The sequence below is a fragment of the Camarhynchus parvulus genome, chromosome 3 (assembly GCF_901933205.1).
Source record: "Camarhynchus parvulus chromosome 3, STF_HiC, whole genome shotgun sequence".
Classification (NCBI taxonomy): domain Eukaryota; kingdom Metazoa; phylum Chordata; class Aves; order Passeriformes; family Thraupidae; genus Camarhynchus; species Camarhynchus parvulus.
Genome location: NC_044573.1, coordinates 40,772,291 through 40,790,821, shown reverse-complemented (window position 1 = coordinate 40,790,821; position 18,531 = coordinate 40,772,291). Strand labels below are relative to the sequence as shown.

Below are 18,531 nucleotides of genomic sequence, written 5' to 3'. Positions count from 1 at the left end.
AAGGATGCTCACACTGCCTCCCTCCTGATCACCTGTTTCAATGAACACCTCAGCCACTCGGTGGTGAGCAGGCACTCTCCACCAGGCACTGTGTGGCTCTGGCTCCTCTGCAGAGCATTCCAGTTTGAGAACAAAAACGGAGGGGATCTGGTGTTTTTCACTTCCTAAGCTACTGTATGAAACACTGTTGCAAACACACACAAAAGAACTGTCATCAGTTATGAATAATGGATCTTTCCAGACTTTCTCTAGTATCATTCGTGCTTGTCTCTAAATTCTTAATATTTACCCCATGCTGCCATCTCCCAGCTTGTGACACGTGTGGACTAATGCAAAATTTGCTCCTCATTTAAATTACATTTAATCTGTTATCAAAATAAACACTAAGGCACGTGAAATAACACACCAGTGAACTGGTTATGCCTGGGAATCTCAATAAAAGACAGAATCGTACCATAAAGTATGGTTGCTTCTGTAGTTAAATAAAATGAGGTGTGAATTTTAAATGTGGACTAATTAAGCTACATTTGGTAACACCTCTTCCTTTTTTATGTGACACGCAGCAGCTGCAGACCAGTTAGGAACACTTGGTGATAATAAATGGTTAAAGTGACAAGGTGCTGAAATCTACAGAGATGATGTTTATTTAGCCAGGAAAGCCCATTAACCAAATGGTACTAATCCTTTGGAGAGGGGGAAACCAGAAGAAAAGTTAGTACTGTCTTTATCTCCCTGATAGATGTTTCCTTTACTATTTTCAAAGCTAACTCTCCTGTCAAAAGTTTTAACCATAAAAAGAACTACTACCATAAAATCTGTACGTGTCTAACCTTATTTCTAAGGGAAATGTATTATTAAGAAAAAAAACCAGCTGCTTGATTGGAGGTAGAAATGCAGGAAAGAGATAAAATAAATAGTGGCAGTGAATGGGGTAGTACAGACAACACAGTAAGACCCACATTACTGGTTTTGAGATTGGAAATTGCTGCCTTAAGAAAAAAAAGAACAGCAGAGACTAACTTCCAGGAAGAAAATTAAATATAACATGCATGAAACAAAAAAAAGCCAACTTCTGCTACCAAGCCTAAGCAACGCTGATGTGTGAGACAAGCTGTACATGGGTAAACTCAAACAGTTTTGATGGTTTCTGCACATGAAGAGATACACCCAGAATCAGTCAAAAGAAAAGTTCTCTTTTGCATCCAGGGGCATAGCTGAAAACAGAAACCCTTCTTTCTTCAGAGTAAAACCATTAACTTCGTCAATGTTCAAGATTATAGATCTATACTGAGAGCGCTCAACAAAAAATTCAAGACATCTCTTCCATAAACAGTTTCTTCCACTTTCAGAAACATCTACTGCCTGGGAAAAGAGGGTACTGATAAATTATCAGTTATTTACTCTGGGAAAGAAAACCTGATGCTGTCTCCTTTAGGAACACACCAACAAAAGGCACTTTTTTTCTGAAGAGTTCTCTTCTTCAAGTAATAAAATTCCATGTAATACCCAAGACTAATCTATTATATCAAATGAAAGATAAGTAAAAAAAAGAAACAAATATCCTAAAGTTTAATCACTGTACCACCATAAATGCAGTCCACAGCACATCTAATATTCATCTACAGTAGACCCTCAGAATGTTCTCTGCTTTACGTATATCCTTACTACATTATTTACAGTAATTAGAAAACATTTCTGAAATAGAAATGTACTTGGAGAGGCAAGAGAAATATTTAATTTTCTCAACATGTCTATACATTTACGAAATTAACCTGAAAAACAACCGAAACTGAGTAACAAAAGGAAAACACTCCAAAACATATTTATATGTACCTAACTGAAACACCTTTACTATAAAGACTAGTAATAATAGAATTATCTGTTGGGGTTGTAGGAACCGCAATTTCCCATGAATTACACAAACATATGCAAACATAATTACTCTCAACGGGCACAAAATTGTGTGAAAACCATATTCAGCACTATGTGAACTGCAGTCCTCAGGAATCTCAAGAAGAGGAGCTTTAAAAAGACCTCCATGGAGGTGAGATATTACTTGCCTAAACAGAAAAACAGACAACCCATGAATTAAAAAAAAAAAAAACAAGGACAAATCACTTTCTACCTTTTTCCTTTATACTCACACATTTAATACCATTATCATATAGAAAGCAGCATGAGAAACAAAAGCATTTCAATGGACTACATAAACATTTATTTCATCTGTTTGAATTTCAATAATCGATTTATGGATATGCAATACATGCAAAAGTTGTGGAATGCATGAATTCTATTATACCATTTAACTCAACACTTAAAGGTGATCCTCACATTTGTAGCAACTTTAAACACATCATTACTGAGTATATAGATGTATAATAGTAAATGTTCATGTATATTTGAAGTAATGACTATTGAAATTTTATTTTATAACACCACTAATAGAACTTTAATACTTCTTCATTTTTACATGCTCATGTAAATACCAAACAGTAAAAATAAGTTTATAAAAATGTACTTGCTAGGAACAGTCAACAGTAACTTCTCAACAACTGTGGCTGAAAAACTCAAATGCCAATTAAATCTGACCATTAAAGACAGAGACAGCACTTTGAACTTAAACATATTCATGACACATTCATGAAGGATGCAATGATTAGAATAATGAAAGTACATCCAAACTCTGTACTATGAAGCTACAGTATCCTATGCATTGTCAGAAATAAAATGAACAGCAGAATCTATACATTTCCAGCAAAGACTCTATAATTTTTTCTATTCCACATAAACTGCAGACATATCAAATATAGCTGCTATGTTCACAAGATATGGATGTGAAACAGTATTTTCCTAGATCATGGATCTTCTACACAAAATTTATTTGCCAGTGACACTTTCTATCAATATAAGTGCTGCTCTGTCAATGTGTGTAAATCATAATCATATTCATTCAAGTGTAAAGAAACATTCTAGAAGGAAGAGACACAGACAATGCAAGCAAGCACAGATGCTAATTCAGAAGACTGTTTCTCAAAAATAAAAAATATAGTTAATACATACTATATTTTAAATATATTTTAAGTTATCATCTTACTTACCATCCTGCCTTTAGGATTCGATATTTCGTTTTTAAAAAAAGCTAACATTCAGTCTATCACCTGCAACATTTCCAGATGCAAGGTACTTCTGCTGTTTTATACACCACAAAATTAGTAGGAATTCTACTTTTTTTTTAAGATTAATGCAAAATTTAAAGTATTTATCATAATGTACACTATAGTTTAAAGTTCACAGTTTCTTTAAACTTTTTGATCTAAATCAAACTGGAAGAGAGTCAGGATTTTCCACATATTCTCAATACAGCTCTAAGGTAGTTTTGATGATCAGGTTATCAGCTTTTTCCAAAAAAAAAAAAAAAAAAAAAAAAAACCTTCCCAAATTAATTGCACTTTTTATGTTTCAAATCGGTTTTTGACAAAATTCTTTTTTGTCTTTTTGAGTAAACTGATATTGATTGACATCCTTGAACTCTAACTTCCTGAAACAACTTTAAATTTAGCTCTAAATATGATCCCTGTCTGAAAAATGTGATGTGCCGTAGAGAACCTTATTTGGTGAATTAGAAAGTCATGCTGTGGAAAATCAAAGATGCATGAGCGAATGTAAGGCATACAAATATGGACTGCAAAAATTTTAGAAAAATATTTGTCCGCTGAAGGAATGACAACAGAGCACTAAAAATAAACACTAAAAGTCCTCCTCCCATTTTTTAATAGTCTGCTTGAACAGCCTGAGTTAGTAAAGATTGTATCTGAGAAGACTCTGTTTTTATAAACTCCACTTATGTGGTTGCTATAAACAAACACACTCACAATCCTGTTTATTGTCAACATGAAGGTGGGTTCTATGTGTTGTATATTTGCACAGCTATAGAACCAGAGTACATGAGATTAAGCACATTCTCCAGAAAGGGAGGAAGGAAGTATACTATCTGGCAGGGAAAATGTCACAACAGTAAATACAGTATATTTGCCAGACAATTTGAAATGTAACTACATAGGTACAGTTTATACTTTGTTGAGTTTTGTTTCCTTGTTTTGCAGCATGTCCCCAGACCACTGTATGCTGAAATAAAACATTTGCTCAGGACGAACTGATCAATTTTCACTCTGCATATTCATATTCCATTTGAAAAATCTCACAGCCATTTCTTGCTATCATAAAGCCAATTAGATAATCACTCTCCTAATATTGTGTCAAGGGTACCGGACAGCGAAAGTGCTGCATATCAAATAAAAACTTTGTCTATATAACCAATCTCTTTCTGAACAGTCCATTAAAAAGGATTTTGAAAAGGATGACATCTAAAAAGCAACTGATTTTCCTTCATCTTTGATTTCAAAGACTCTCATTGAATATATGTTTCAAATTTGAAGATAAATATGCAATCTTTGGATACTGAAAAAGAAAATTTACGATAAATTTACAAAGAAGTGCCTGCATGTCAGCTTCTGAATTTGGATTTAGACCATATCAGTACAAAGACTGCTACAGAAGGCTCTGGATGCTGAGGGAAGATGTGCTGGTAATTACTCTCCAAAAACTGAGTAGATAGATAGTAACTTTTCTTAGCAAGACATCAACGAAACAAATAAATTTCATATGAAAGACTAGAAAAATCCCTGAGCTGCTGATCCATTTGCTAACAGATGACAGAGAGAGAGAGAGACTGTGAGATCAAGGATGACTACAACTGCATGGACAAATGAACACTTAGAACAATTTTCCCCTTGACATAATAAAATTGTTTACTTCCCATCCTAAACTTATACTGCATGATACAATTGTATATATATATAGAGAGAGAGAGAGAGAGAATTATATATATACAGTGCTCAATCTTTTCACTGAAATGTATGATACTTCCTCATAAATGTAGCACATTTCTCATAACTCCAATTTCACTAAGAGTGCTCATTAATGTGTTTTTTTTTACCAAAGGGAAGAGGATAAAACCACACAATATACTTAAGAGAGCAGAAACAGCTTCACAGAAACAGCCCAATTTTTTTTTTTTATTAAAAGCTAGAATCTCTCTCTGGATTGTCAGAGATTATATAAAAATGACTCCTTTTTACATTCTCCACTGTTCTCATTAACACAATCTGTCAAACAGCTTAATGGATGAGTTTTAATTTGGACCCACACACCACCTATCCTGGCCTCAGAGCAGTATTTAGAACTTCTAAGAAATTGTCTGCATTTTAGAACTGATGTTTCAATTAGCACTGGGTTTAACAAGACCCTGCAAAAACCCTGTATCTCAAAGCTGAATCCTATTATAATTACAAAAGGTAATTAAAAGCAGCTACAAGAGTGCAGCTCTTTAGCTCCTTGTTCTCCACAGTCATCCTGGATTCTGTATCAAACATATGATGGATTGTCCCACCTCATTTAGTGAAGTGGTTCTTTCAGTTTGGATTTATACGCATTTTTATTCTACCTGTAACAGAAGGTTGTACAGGTTGTATCAGGTCCGGCTGCTTGAGAGGATTTCCAAAATAGACAAACCACTCTTTTACCGAAGGACAGGTTCCACCTAAAAAAGACAGAATTGGATCAGGAAGTCAAAGGCAAGTATTGACACTACTGTAACAGCTGGAATAAGCTGTGATCAGGATTCTAAACAGAAGGCACTTCTTGATGACTTGTTTGCTCAGCTTTAGAAACAAACCAAGAAAAAATTGTTTCAGTATCTTTATGACAAATCATCAGAACAAATAAAGAGAGTTTCAATTACCTACTATAAACATGAGTTTGGACTGGGGAACTGCAATCAAAACTGTAAATACAAGAGTCTGTGGAAAACATTCTGAAACAGGCTTAGGCTTTCCCACTACAAGGCAGCTCAGGAGGCTCTGGAGGCATGTGGCATAGCTCAGGGACCTGCATGAGCTACCTCAGTCTCTCAGCATTGTCATGCTGCCACATAGCCAGGCAGAGCTTAATATGATTCACCTCCCAACTTGCCCTGACGTTTCCTGTATCAGGGTTTGAGCCAAAATCTTAATAGGGAGGCCTTGATGGCTATTTGAAAGCTGACAGCAATGGAGTCATACCACCATCAGATGCAGAGCTTCTATAGTCCATTGTTCCAGACCTTTTGTCGAGCATAAAGGAATTGTTTATACATAACTTCAAGTGGCTTTCCTAGTCCCTAACCTGAAACCTGCTCAGCCCCCCTAAAGATGGCCCTTAAATTAAAAATTTAATTTAAGGACTTCAGGAATTGTGCATCTAACTGCTTGATGCTTAAAGAAACCCAAACAAACCAACCCACAGGAAAAAAAAATCATGCATTTAAGAATTTTTGAAATGCAGACTATCCAATTTACAAGAACCAGCTCAAAATCATTCAAATGCAAGTCATCATTTTAAAAAACCAAACAAACATAGAATCGGTGCTACTATCAACGGTGTTTTGCATTTTGTCCACATTTTGGTTATGGTACCCAAGTCATAGTGCCCTAAATTTCCTCTCTGTGGTCTGGTAAACAGTATGAATTAAAGAGATTTAGCTAATCCTGGGCACTTGGAGTAGAGTTTTCAAATATTTCCTTTTTTTCCCTTGTCCCTTTCCAGATTCACAGGATTGCATCTCTAATTTCTTCCGTCTCTCAACCAATACTGAAGCCATTATCCTTTAAAAATCCTGCCTTTTATCACCAATTCCAAACTCCCTAAAATTTACTGCACAAGTATTTTTGATGCCATGTGAACCCTAATCAAAAACTTCCCCTAGATTAAACCAAACCAAACAAACCTTTCCAACACTGTCATTTCCTTGTCCACCCAAAAAGGTTTTGTCACACAATTTCCTGATCTCACTCATAGCCCAATGCTGGAGATAACTGTTGACATGAATGAAAAAGTAGTGTGCTATGGTGCAAGGGAAGAAATTCCTCAGATGAATTTCTAATGTCAGGGGTAAGAGAAGGGAAAAAGAACACTACAAAATCTGTTTTACAACCCTGCTTCTTCCTACCTTCCTTCCTTCCCCATGGACCTGCAGCACAAACTCCCAATAAAGATGAAGGACTGAAGAACCAACACATGGAGTATTGAGAGACTGTGTTACATATGACTTGCCATGCTTATCTGTTCAAAAACCAATGACATTAAAAATAAAATTTAAAATCCCTACACTGGAGGGGGGAAGAGTCTTAAACTGTACATTCCAATAGCTGAATAATCTCACATCTTGATTATAAATCATTGTCTATGATAACGTTATTTCATGAACAAAATCCTTCCATTAAATAACCCAAAGTCACTTTCGGAAACATTCTGATGTTTTAACATTAAGTTTTAAGATTTAGTGTGTGGATTACTCTGCTTTATTCAATTTATCCAGCTCAGTCAGACTCCTAAATTTTAGCCTGGTTTCTTAAGGAGGCAAACATAATGCAATTAGGACATCTATCTTATAATTAATTCATGGATGCACTGCTCTTGCTTCAACTAAATCTGCCAAAGGAGAAGTGATTTCAAATGGATTTCAAAAGTCCTAAACAGTTTGTGAAACTGAAGACTCAGCTGACAGAGGGATTCTATTAGGGCGCCAATTGAAAGAAAGGCAGGAAAGTCAACTTACCTGTTGTATACAAACAAACTGAGTGGCAAATCAATACACAAATAGCTGTAGAAAAGCTAGAGATGAGACAAAAGGTAGATGGGATTTGGGAAGGGCAGGAAGCAATAGGGAACATGCTTAGGAACACCATATACTGCAGGAGGGAGTTTTAAAGGACATGAGGAGAAGTTAAGATGGTATAAAGAAGCATGGAAATAGAATAACTTTGCTGATGAGAAGCATTGCTCTTCATGAGTTCCACAACTCACAGAAAAACATATCAAAATGTGTCTTGATTCTAAATACCAGTGAGAGATTATTTTTGACATCAACCATTGAACTCATGCACAGTAAAAAGGGAAGTTGATAGGAAATCTACAGTTTCATTCTTTTAATGTTTGTGAATGTAGGTACAGGACATAGCCCCACATCAGCTGAGTGCTTTTCATTACTATACTGAGTGCTTTTTATTACTATTAGTAATAAACACATATTACTGTTCACATAAACAGCCAAATAAATACAGGTGAAAGCAAGGTCCTGCAAACTGACAGCCTATTGACATACCAAGAACAAAGTGGAGGTATGATTTCTAAATGTCAACTCTCTCTGCATGGAAATGTCTTGGGGAAAAAACCCCTAATGTTTTTCCCCACAAAGCATATAAAGAATATCACCAATTAAATAAAAGTTCCTTTGTTTAAATAGATTCTGAATGACCTGTGAAAGCACCTAAGGTAAGCTTCAACTATGTGCAAACCACGAGACAATTGGAAAATGTTGTTAAGTGTGTTCCTCTATACCTGCAACAACCCCAACTCTTTAGAGCGGTCACTGGTGATAACTGGCAAAAATTCTGCTACGGAACTGGTTTTGACAGTGTCAAAGCAAGAATCAGTCTGGCCTGCTAATGTTAGAACTGGGAGTGATGCCAGGACTTCGAGGAGCTGGCCACAGGCTCAGGCTATATTACATAACCTCCTAATTGGCAATGGACATGCAGGTGCAGGTATTTTCATGGACTGTGTTAGTGCCAAAACCTGCTGGCTTTGTTCTGAACCCTTTGCACACATAAGAAAGCTTGGCTGGCCTATCAGGGTGTATTATTTACTGTTAGTTTTCCCTCCTACTTGAATTTTTCCAGAAGTACTTTTTCTCAGAAAGACCCTTAAATGTTGACAATTTCTATCACTGTATGCAATATTTCAGAACATATTGATCAGAATGGCTCAATTAATTATAAATGCACTTTTGAAATACACAGACAACAAATGCCATGTTGTCAGAATCATCATCAGCACCCTATTTATTTCTGTAGGGTCAAAAATAAGGCTGTGATTCTCCAACACTTCCATGAGTAAAGGTACACGCACCACACACCAAACTATACCAAAGGCAATGTTATATAAGCAATTGTTTCAGCAGCTCTGCTATATTTTACAGGCAGGCACTGATTTGCTCATTCCCACTCCCTGCCATTCCCTCGGGGTGTTTCAGCGCAGCTGGTTGTGGCTACACAGAGCCAGATAGGGAAACAGACCAGGTTTACCTGACTACAAAAAAGGCAGGGAAGAGAGACAGAGGCTATTTTCAGTTTCTCAAACTAGGCCACCACACAGCTGCACAAACAGCTGCAACAGCACAACTGAGACAATGTGCAAGGATTGAAAGGAGTGGCTGTGCAAGAAAATTATTTAAAGTGGCACTGATAGCAAAAGCAACACATCCCACCATGGCTTCAGGCAAAGTGGCATGGTATGGGCCAATGGCTTCAAAGGATATGATATTCTGCTCCTATGGATTGGTGGGTCTCTTAAGCACCTTTGGAAATCACAATCTAGACATTCATAACTAACAGTCTCTTGTTTCAGAGTAGGGCAAACAGTTCACATTAGCTTTAACCTGTTCTTACTAAAACTGTAACCACTGCTTTTACTAAATTTTGGCTGCTTTGCCAATTAGCAGTAAGTAATCTGCAAACTGCAAGTGTAGAGTAAGTCAAATTAGCTTCAAATGTGCTACATCAGCAGCTGTAAAATGGTGGCAGACTCCACATGGATTAATTTAATTCGTTGTCTTGTTCCAGTAAACTCTTTTATAATGCTAATCCAATGTCATTCTACATGATACTACAACCTACAGACAGTGTAGACTACTTCTTCCCATCCTGTTCCTTATCAAATTACAAAAACCAATCAACTTGATCTCATCTGAGGGAAACTGGCAAAGGATTCTACTTACTTCGTAAAGAACAAACCTTTGTAGGTCTAGCAGTGAATCCATAAAAACTAATGCTTACGCATACCTATGCATACCAATACAGACTGTGACTAATGATCTACACTCTTGACTTAGAAGCAACTATACACTGGAATAAAAAAACAACTCATGAGCTACTAGGAAGTGACATGGTTAAAGCAGTTAGAGGTAGACACATGCATTGGAAATGCAGATTTAATAGAGGCACCCATCCAGACACAATCTACCTACCTTTCTCTGGAAGGGTTAAGGCCTGATTTTCTAAATGACGGCTTAGTTTAGAAAATTATCACTAGAATTGGAAGCCTGAACTGAGAATAAATAACCCATGATATCTGTGGTTTTATTCTAAAACCACTTCCTTAAAAGAAGACAACTTTCACATTAAAATTTCATTTTCAATATGACTCTAAATAAACGTTTCTGTATTTCAATTCTAATCTTCTCTGAGTACTAAACCCACTGTAACACAAATGCTAACCTCCCTACTACCCTGCCATCTTGCAGCAACAACTGTTAATTAGGAATTTTGGCCTGGGTGTTTCTGAAAACATCAATGAATATCCTGCTGTTTAGATGAATAAGTAAAAACCAACCAAGTTATAATTATCTACAAAATTTGGAGGCAGTACACCAAAAAATGAAAAATGACAGATGTGCATGATTAGTGCTGGGATTTTTGTTATTCTCTCCAAATTGCTATGTAAACTCTGATTCAGTTTTCCTATTATGGCACAAATTCAACCTCTGGCTGCTGAGTGCAATCATGTACTTAATTACCTTTTTGTGCCTTTCTAAGCAAATAGTTTGAATATTAGGTTTGATGGCGGTGCACTTTCATCAATAAAATGTAAAGCAATTGCCACGGAGAAATCAACACATTCAAAGCAATAAAGTTCAGTACACTTTTAATTTTCAACTCACTGGCTGAAAGACACTGTAAAGATAACACTTAACTAATGGAAGTCTTAAGAACATGAAATTGGTCCAAGGATGTGAATAAAGAACTCTCTGTCTTCAAGGAGATGAATGCAAGCACAGATATAAGTAACTGCTACCGAATCTGTTTATACCACTGGATAAGGAAATCATATTTTCTAGCATTTGGATGAAAGAACTAATAATAGCTGGCATGACTACTTGCATTTGTATTATTACAGTAACTGTATTTGACTGCTCTGAAAATTGCAGACTTAAAATCAACAGAAGGTAAAACTTTAACAGTGCATTATTGTTCTGTAAAAGTGTATTACAACTCACTAATTCATCGAGAGCCACACTTACCCAAGAACATTTGGTTTCATATACCTTCAAACTTTCAAAAATCTTGTAAAGACCATTGCTTTGCTCAATTTTTCGGTCATTAACAACTTTCACAACTTCCCATTTAGCAAGGAAAAAAGCTCCAATTTTTAAAAATCACTTTAAAAGAACTGAAATAGAGCAGCATATAGAAAAAGCCCCAGAATTTCACAGTTTCTCTTGCTTCCATAAGAATTACATTTCAGCTGCTCGGAGTTTTTAATCCTAAATGCATTTTCTATCCTAAATGCTGAGAAAGCCGCTGAAGCAATGAATTCAAAATTTCATATTTCAAAATTGAAAGTACAATGGTGTAAGTAGTTTAATACTTACCATTTCCAGACTCAAACAAGATAGAATAAATATGCTGACGAGCAGGGCGGTAGATAAGTGCCTGTCCAGGAATCTCTGTATCATAGTCATCTTCCAAGGAGTTGCTGCACTCAATCTCTCCATGACTCAGGATATTGAAGATTGAATAATTTTCAGATTGGATATGCTGTTCTTTAGCTAACTGTTAGTTCAAAGAAGGAAGAAGGCATTATCACCAAAATCAAGAAGAATCAAAAAGTAACAAAATGTATTCACTGTTTGAGGAAATAGATATTTCTCTATCAGTAGAAATGGAGGGAATAGCCAGGGAGGGAACAAGTGCTTTTTCAAGTAACACCAATATAGTATATTTTCAGACATCCATCTTTTTGTGGAGAGGAATCCCCAGGAAATCCCCTTTCTTAGCCCCTCCTTTAATTCTTAAAATTTAAGAGCTTGAACAACAGTTTTCTAGAAAGTAATTATTCTCAAAATTAACCATGAATTCCAGCATAGCTGCCCTCCTTTGGTCACCTGAAAATGCATCTTCTTTCTTTAAACAGTGAGTGAAATCACAACAAAATGCAAACTTTCAATTTTATTGCAAGACGAACTATATAAGACAGCTGTATTTCTTTCCTGACCTGACTTGGTGTAGTTTACATTCTGGTAAAATTAGAATACTTAATTTCACCACACTTTTACGTTGCAACAGCTCTCCACTGTGAAAAGAAATGCCATATCTACTCTAGTGAGGAAAACCAGGTCTGCAGGCATGTTGCTGAACAGCAGAATTAACAGCATCACCCAGGCTGCACATTAACCACACACTGGATGCAGACACATCTGGCTACAGCAGCTGGCTACAGGCAGCCTCAGTACCAGCAGGGTCTTCTAGGTGAGAAAGCAACAAAGATGCTCTCAGCATCATTCTGAGCTCATCAGCACAGAATTCCAACCAGTAACACTGGCAATCTGGATTGGTCAAGTGCACAGACAGACAGACTTTCTACTGCACAATCCCAGACCAAAACTTGGGGTATTTAAACAGCTGAGCAGAGTGAATATTTCCATGGGGTGCCACTAACAAATTCTCCAGGACCTGTGCCATATGGTGAGCAGGCACTGACGTTTCTCAGCTCTGCATTCCCTGTGTGTGTTGTGCCAGTTGTACTATTTGGGTTGTGCCATCCGGCTGAAGCTACCACAGATTCTTTCACCAGGAGTTACTGGACCACTGGCCAGAAACAAATTCACCATTTCTGCAGAATTCCAGTATCTGCAAACCCAGGAACTCAGCAGGTCAAAGCTGCAGGAATTCACTGGGTAATTAGTGATCAAAACTAATTCTACTAAAATGTCATACTTTCTGTGTACAGCGTCAATCAACAGAGCACTTATACAATAAATTAAAGGCTTCCCTGCAAGAAATACTTCAATATTTCTAATATGTGTAAACAATGAAATCCTATCAAGTATACTTTTGTATCAAGTATTTCTAAGCATGATTTTAATGAAGCACTGAATTATTGCACAGAAACCAGCCACAGATGAGACCATCAACAATGCTAGCTTATTGCAATTTGCCAATAAGCTACACATCCTTATGTACTGAAAAAACTACAAGCTGATTTCAAAAGTATTGCTGTATTCAATGTCTGTATCTTGAAAAATATTTCTGATTCATACCTAGATCCAGCTAGGAAGTTATGCTCTTCTGAGAGAAGCAGCAACATGAGGCTGTGCCCTCATGGTGGGAATTGAGCTTTGTGTGCCATTTATGTGAAGCTCAGACAATGTGCAAGGTAAGCAGAACTACATATGGGTTTCAAAATATGAAGCAAAGCACACACATTACATATACAAATATTTGAACACTTGTAACAAAAACAAAAGAAAAGTTAACACGTCTAACATTTTGACTGTAAATTCCTTGGCCCAGGGACTGGCTTCATGTAGGATTCTTGCAGCAACAGGCAGGCATTCTTCAATGGAGTTTCTAAACATTATTATTTTATTAGAGCAGTAGCTCAGCATGATGCTTCAGAACTTCTACCCTTCAAATGAAAGACCAAGCCAAGAAATAATGACCATTTGTCATGAAGACCACATGGTACATTCTCTTAAGGAATAAGGATATTGCCACTATTGTCATGGCCATAATCCAACCTAGATAATTGCATTCTGGCTGTTTATTCCTTGCACTTCAAGCAGAAAGAGATTTTTCAACATCTTATTATGATGTATGGCTGCTGATTTTTAAAAATCTCTTCTATTTAACTACAACAGTCAAAAGTGATATGTACTGTAGCTATGTGTGGTGAATATAAAAACCCAAATATATCTACAGTTTAGCTGAAATGAGCACTGCATAGGTTACAATGCAGTTATAAAATGTTTTATAGTCTTTCTAGAAAGCAAAATGTAAATTATATTGTTACTTTAGAGTAACGTGAGGAAACAAAAAATAGTTTTAAAGAAAATGCTCAAGATAAGCAAGAGAAAGAAAAAAAAAGCTTCTGTGTTTGAAGTCTACAAGGACCTAATAAAACAGGGAGTAACAGATGGCTAATATAGGGTCTAAAATACACTTCCTTGTATAGATTTTTTAAAAAATCTCAATATGCTATCTTAATTGTCACGAATTGACAGAATTGTACTCTAGACTTTCTACTGTACCCTAAACTCTGATGCAAGGTAGCACATTTTCTATTAGCCAGGTACACCACCCTAAGCTAATATATCCAATTTCCCAGAGTGACTCAATCTGCCTTACCATATCTCACCCCAGCACCAGCGCATCCCTGTCCGTGTGGGATGCCATAACTAAAACTTGCTACTGCACCCCTGCCCTTTGGGAATTAATAAACCTATTGAAGCGCTTTTGGGTCATTCAGGGACAATGAAAACAAGGATAATTTAACCTGAACCAAAAATGAGAAAATACAGACTCATTGCATTTGACACGGTCCTATACAACATCCTTGTCCCTGAACTGGAGAAGCATGGATTTCACAGATGGACCTCTTGGTGGATAAGGAACTGGTTGGATGGTCACACTGGAAGAGTTGTGGTCAATGGCTCGATGTGCAAGGGGAGGCCAGCGACAAGTGGTGTCCTCGGGGGTCATTACTAGGAACAGCACAGCTTAACATCTTTGCCAGGAACACAGACAGCGGGATTGAGTGCTCCCTCAGCAAGGTGACACCAGGCTGTGTGGTGCCATCCACATGCAGGAGGGAAAGGATCCATCCAGAGGAACCTGGACAGGTGGGCCTGTGCAAACCTCACCAATTTCAACAGGGCTGAGTACAAGATCCTGCAGCTGGGTCAGAGCAATCCTGACCACAAATACAGGCTGGATGGGGAACGGATTGAGAGCAGCTCTAAGAAAGGCTTTAGGGTGCTGCTGAGTAAGCAGCTTGACCTGTGAGCTTGACCAGCAACATGCACTAACAGCCCAGAAAGCCAGTTGAACCCTGGGCTGCATCCAAGGCAGCGTGACCAGCAGGGCAAGGAAGGGGATTCTCCCTGTCTCCTCTGCTCTGGTGACACCCTACCTGCAGTGCTGTGTCCAGCTCTGACATCCCCAGCACAGGAAGGACTTTGACCTGTTGGAGTGAGTCCAGAGGGCTGCAAAGATGATCAGAGGGCTGGAGCACCTCTGCTATGAAGACAGGCTGAGAGAGCTGGAGTTGTGTAACTGGAGAAGAGAAGGCTCTTGGAGACACCTTAGAGCAGCCTTCAAATACCTAAAGGGGGCTACAAAAGAGCTGAAGAGGGACTTTTCACAAGGGTCTGTAGCGACAGGATGAGGAGAAATGGATTTAAAGCGACAGAAAGTAAGTTTAGCTTAGATATTAGGAAGAAGCCCTTTGCTGTGAAGGTGGTGAGGCACTGGCTTAGGTTGACAAGAGAGGAGTTGGATCATCCCTGGAAGTATTCAAGGCCAGGTTGGATGGGGCTCTGAGTAACCTGGTCTAGTGGAAGTCTCCCTGCTCAGGGCAGGGGTTTGGAACTAGGTTATCTTTAGTCCCAACCTCAACCATTCTATGACTCCATGACATGATTCTGTAGGAGTTTCCATGTCTCCACCACAAGCAATTTCAATTTCTGCATTCTTAGCACAGCTACCTTTGATACCTCCACTGCAAGGCACAGCCAAGCAGATCACTGACCAGCTTATGGCTGACCTGTGGGTTCTCAAAGTAAAAACCAAGTCAATACATAAATCATATTAACATGGGAAATCATATAATACATGGGAAGTACATTTCTGTGTCCAGCTGCTGGCCTAGAGAGGAGCTGCTCCCCATTACATGACCTACCTGACATTTCAAAAAGAGAGAAACTACTTTTTATTAAATGTGCTGCATCTGTGCTCATATTAATGCATGCAATAATCATAACTGAGGCTCTACTTAACAGACAAAAGATTCTTGCACAAGCAAATTTAAATCAATAGGATTGATGTACTCATTACTAACTTCCACTAATTAGTCATGGCAATGAAGTGATCATTAAGCTTTAAAAAACAAGTTACCTGAAAGATTTCTTTATCTTGACAGAGAGCTGATTGTTGTTGAAGGGATAACATTTGACAATTTGTTTCATTGGGAGGAACCCATGGAGACTGCTGCCCAGGCAAAAGGTAGGAGTTCACTCCTCTGCAGAGCAACGTCTTGTCTGATCCCAGAGGTAGAATCTCTTCCAAGTGTTTCAGGCTGCTGTATGAGCATGGAATTTTTGAGATGTAATTTGCTACAGACAGCAATATGTTTGTTCTTCTGTTGTAGCTGCGGTTCCTGTGGGGACTGTTGGTTAAACATTTGTTCCAAAATCCCTCCAACATGCTTTCTGGAACAATATCATTGCCAAGCAAGCACGCAAAGAGAGGAAGATGTGTCAAACTAATACCCAGCACACGGCAAAGAACTTCTCGAGAGTACATAACAGTGACCAGTCTGTCCAAACGGAGGTTCTCAATGGAAAAGTAGGGACATGTGTCATAGATGAGGTAGTCACTATCTTGCCCCAGAATTCCTATACAGTTGTGCTGCAAACCATATGCAGCCACCTCAAAGTCTCCTTCTTGCAACGTGCAGACTGTTTTTTGACCGAGTGATTTCAGGGCATAACGTGTAAAAGTAGGCAGAGCTGAAGGAAGAACAAACATTTCTCTCCCTGGCTGTTTCCTGTGAGTCTTGATAAACTGAAATAATCTGGCTATTTCCTCAGTATTCTTCATCCTCCGTTTGATCCACTCATCTCTCTTTTTCTCTTCTACCACCCCGTCGAAGTAAAACACCAACTTGATACCAGCTGCCATAAAAGCATTGATAAAATCCTCTAAAATGGCAAGGTACTCCCGCCACTGGCCACCGCACACCCAGGATTCTGGAGTGTACCAGCGTCTAACACAACTCATGGCATCTACCACGATAACAGGTGGGCAGTCAGGATGATCAATGCGATGCTTTTCTGCCATTTCTCTCAGATCTACCGTTTGGCACGCATCAGGGCAAACTCTTGCCACAAATCCCTGCAAGCCTCTAACACCCATGGCTGATCTCCAAAAGTCACAGCAGTCTGAAAGAAGAGAAATAAAAACAACATTCTAAGATGCAATACTGGAAAACAATGAAATTCTACAGTAATATTTTTAAAAGCTGCTTGGAAACAGAACTGTTATTTTTCTGCTTTTGCTGATAGTTCATTGCTGTATCCCAGCTTTTAACGATTTGAAACAGTTTACTTCTCCTCTGCAAACCAAACATAGGTACACATTCATTTTCCCTTCCATTTCTGGCTTTTGTATCAGTGAAAAATATAAGTATCAAGAGATTCTGGTAAGTATGACCGAACAAAATTCACTCATTTATTCATACTGAATGAGTAAGGCTGGAAGGAACCACATGTCCAACCTCCCTGCTCCAGCAGGGCTACCCCAAAGCACACAGCACAGGATTGCGTTTGGATGGTTCCTGAGTATCCCCAGTGAGGGAGATTTCAGGTTAATAGCGTATAGAGAAGTACACAATACAAGAAAAACGAGGATAGATTTTGCTCTTTTATTAAGAAATATACATGCTTATGGTATTCAAAAGGTAAAGAAAGGAAAGTGAGTTTACAAAGTACAATGAATAGAGAGCTTTTAAAAGCATTCCCGAAACCTATCAGTTAAAGACAGAGTTCAGAATGCCACCCTCTTTGATCACAGTTTGGCTTCGGAAGGACCTCGCAGGGTGCGGGGGGCCGCTGCGCGCAGCCCCGGCTGGGCCGAGCCCCCCGCCCCAGGGTCCGTGCGGCTCCCGAGCCGCGCTGCCCGCGCTGCCCGCGCACCCCGGGACCAGGGATCCGGCCGCCCCGCCCCGCCCCGCTCCGCCCGGCCCGGCCCAGTCCCGGGAGCCCCCGGGCTCCGGCCCCACCGCCCGGCACTGACCCGAGCGCCGCTTCCGCTTCCCGCGGCGCGGGCGGGCCCGCGCCTGCGCTCGGCGGCGGGGCGAGCCGTGCTCGTGAGGGGCCGGGCCGTGCCTGTGGAGGGGCCGGGCCGTGCTCGTGAGGGGCCGGGCCGTGCCTGTGGAGGGGCCGGGCCGTGCCGGTGAAGGGGCCGGGCCGTGCCGGTGAGGGGCCGGGCCGCTGGCAACAGTGGCTGTCCCCGCCCGCGGTCCCTGGGCTATGTGCGGCCACAATGGGGCCGGAGGGACCATTGTGCCCCCGAACAAACCCGGCCGGCACGGGGGAACGGGGCGGGGGACATGAAAGCGTCGCGCACCGAAATCGCTTCAAACCCCCCCGAGTCGCACTTGGGAGATTTATGTCCCCCCGGGCAGCGCGACCTTCGGCGGGGGGCGGGTTCGCTTTGTCGTGCCCGACGATTGCCAGCGGAGGGGAACCCCCCGTTGTCGCCGGGGGCCGCATGTTATCCCGGGATAACGCCCCGGGTGCGGGCCGGGAGCGAGACCCTCTCGCAGCCCGCCAGCAACAGGTGGGGACCTGAATAACTTCACATCTTTCCGGGAGGG

General features: G+C 39.7%; 1 protein-coding gene across 1 annotated transcript in view; it reads right to left on the bottom strand.

Moving 5' to 3' along the window:
* Positions 1-17,999, bottom strand: part of FAM120B (family with sequence similarity 120B) — a 47,846-nt gene extending 29,847 nt beyond the window's left edge. Inside the window, exons 1-4 of the mRNA XM_030945885.1 lie at positions 17,949-17,999; positions 16,050-17,095; positions 11,528-11,708; positions 5,504-5,599 (exon numbers count right to left, since the gene is read on the bottom strand). Of these exons, the coding sequence (XP_030801745.1) occupies positions 5,504-5,599; positions 11,528-11,708; positions 16,050-17,069 (1,297 nt within the window). The 5' untranslated portion in view covers positions 17,070-17,095; positions 17,949-17,999. The remainder of the gene's footprint in view (positions 1-5,503; positions 5,600-11,527; positions 11,709-16,049; positions 17,096-17,948) is intronic.
* Between the last annotated feature and the right edge of the window lie 532 nt (positions 18,000-18,531).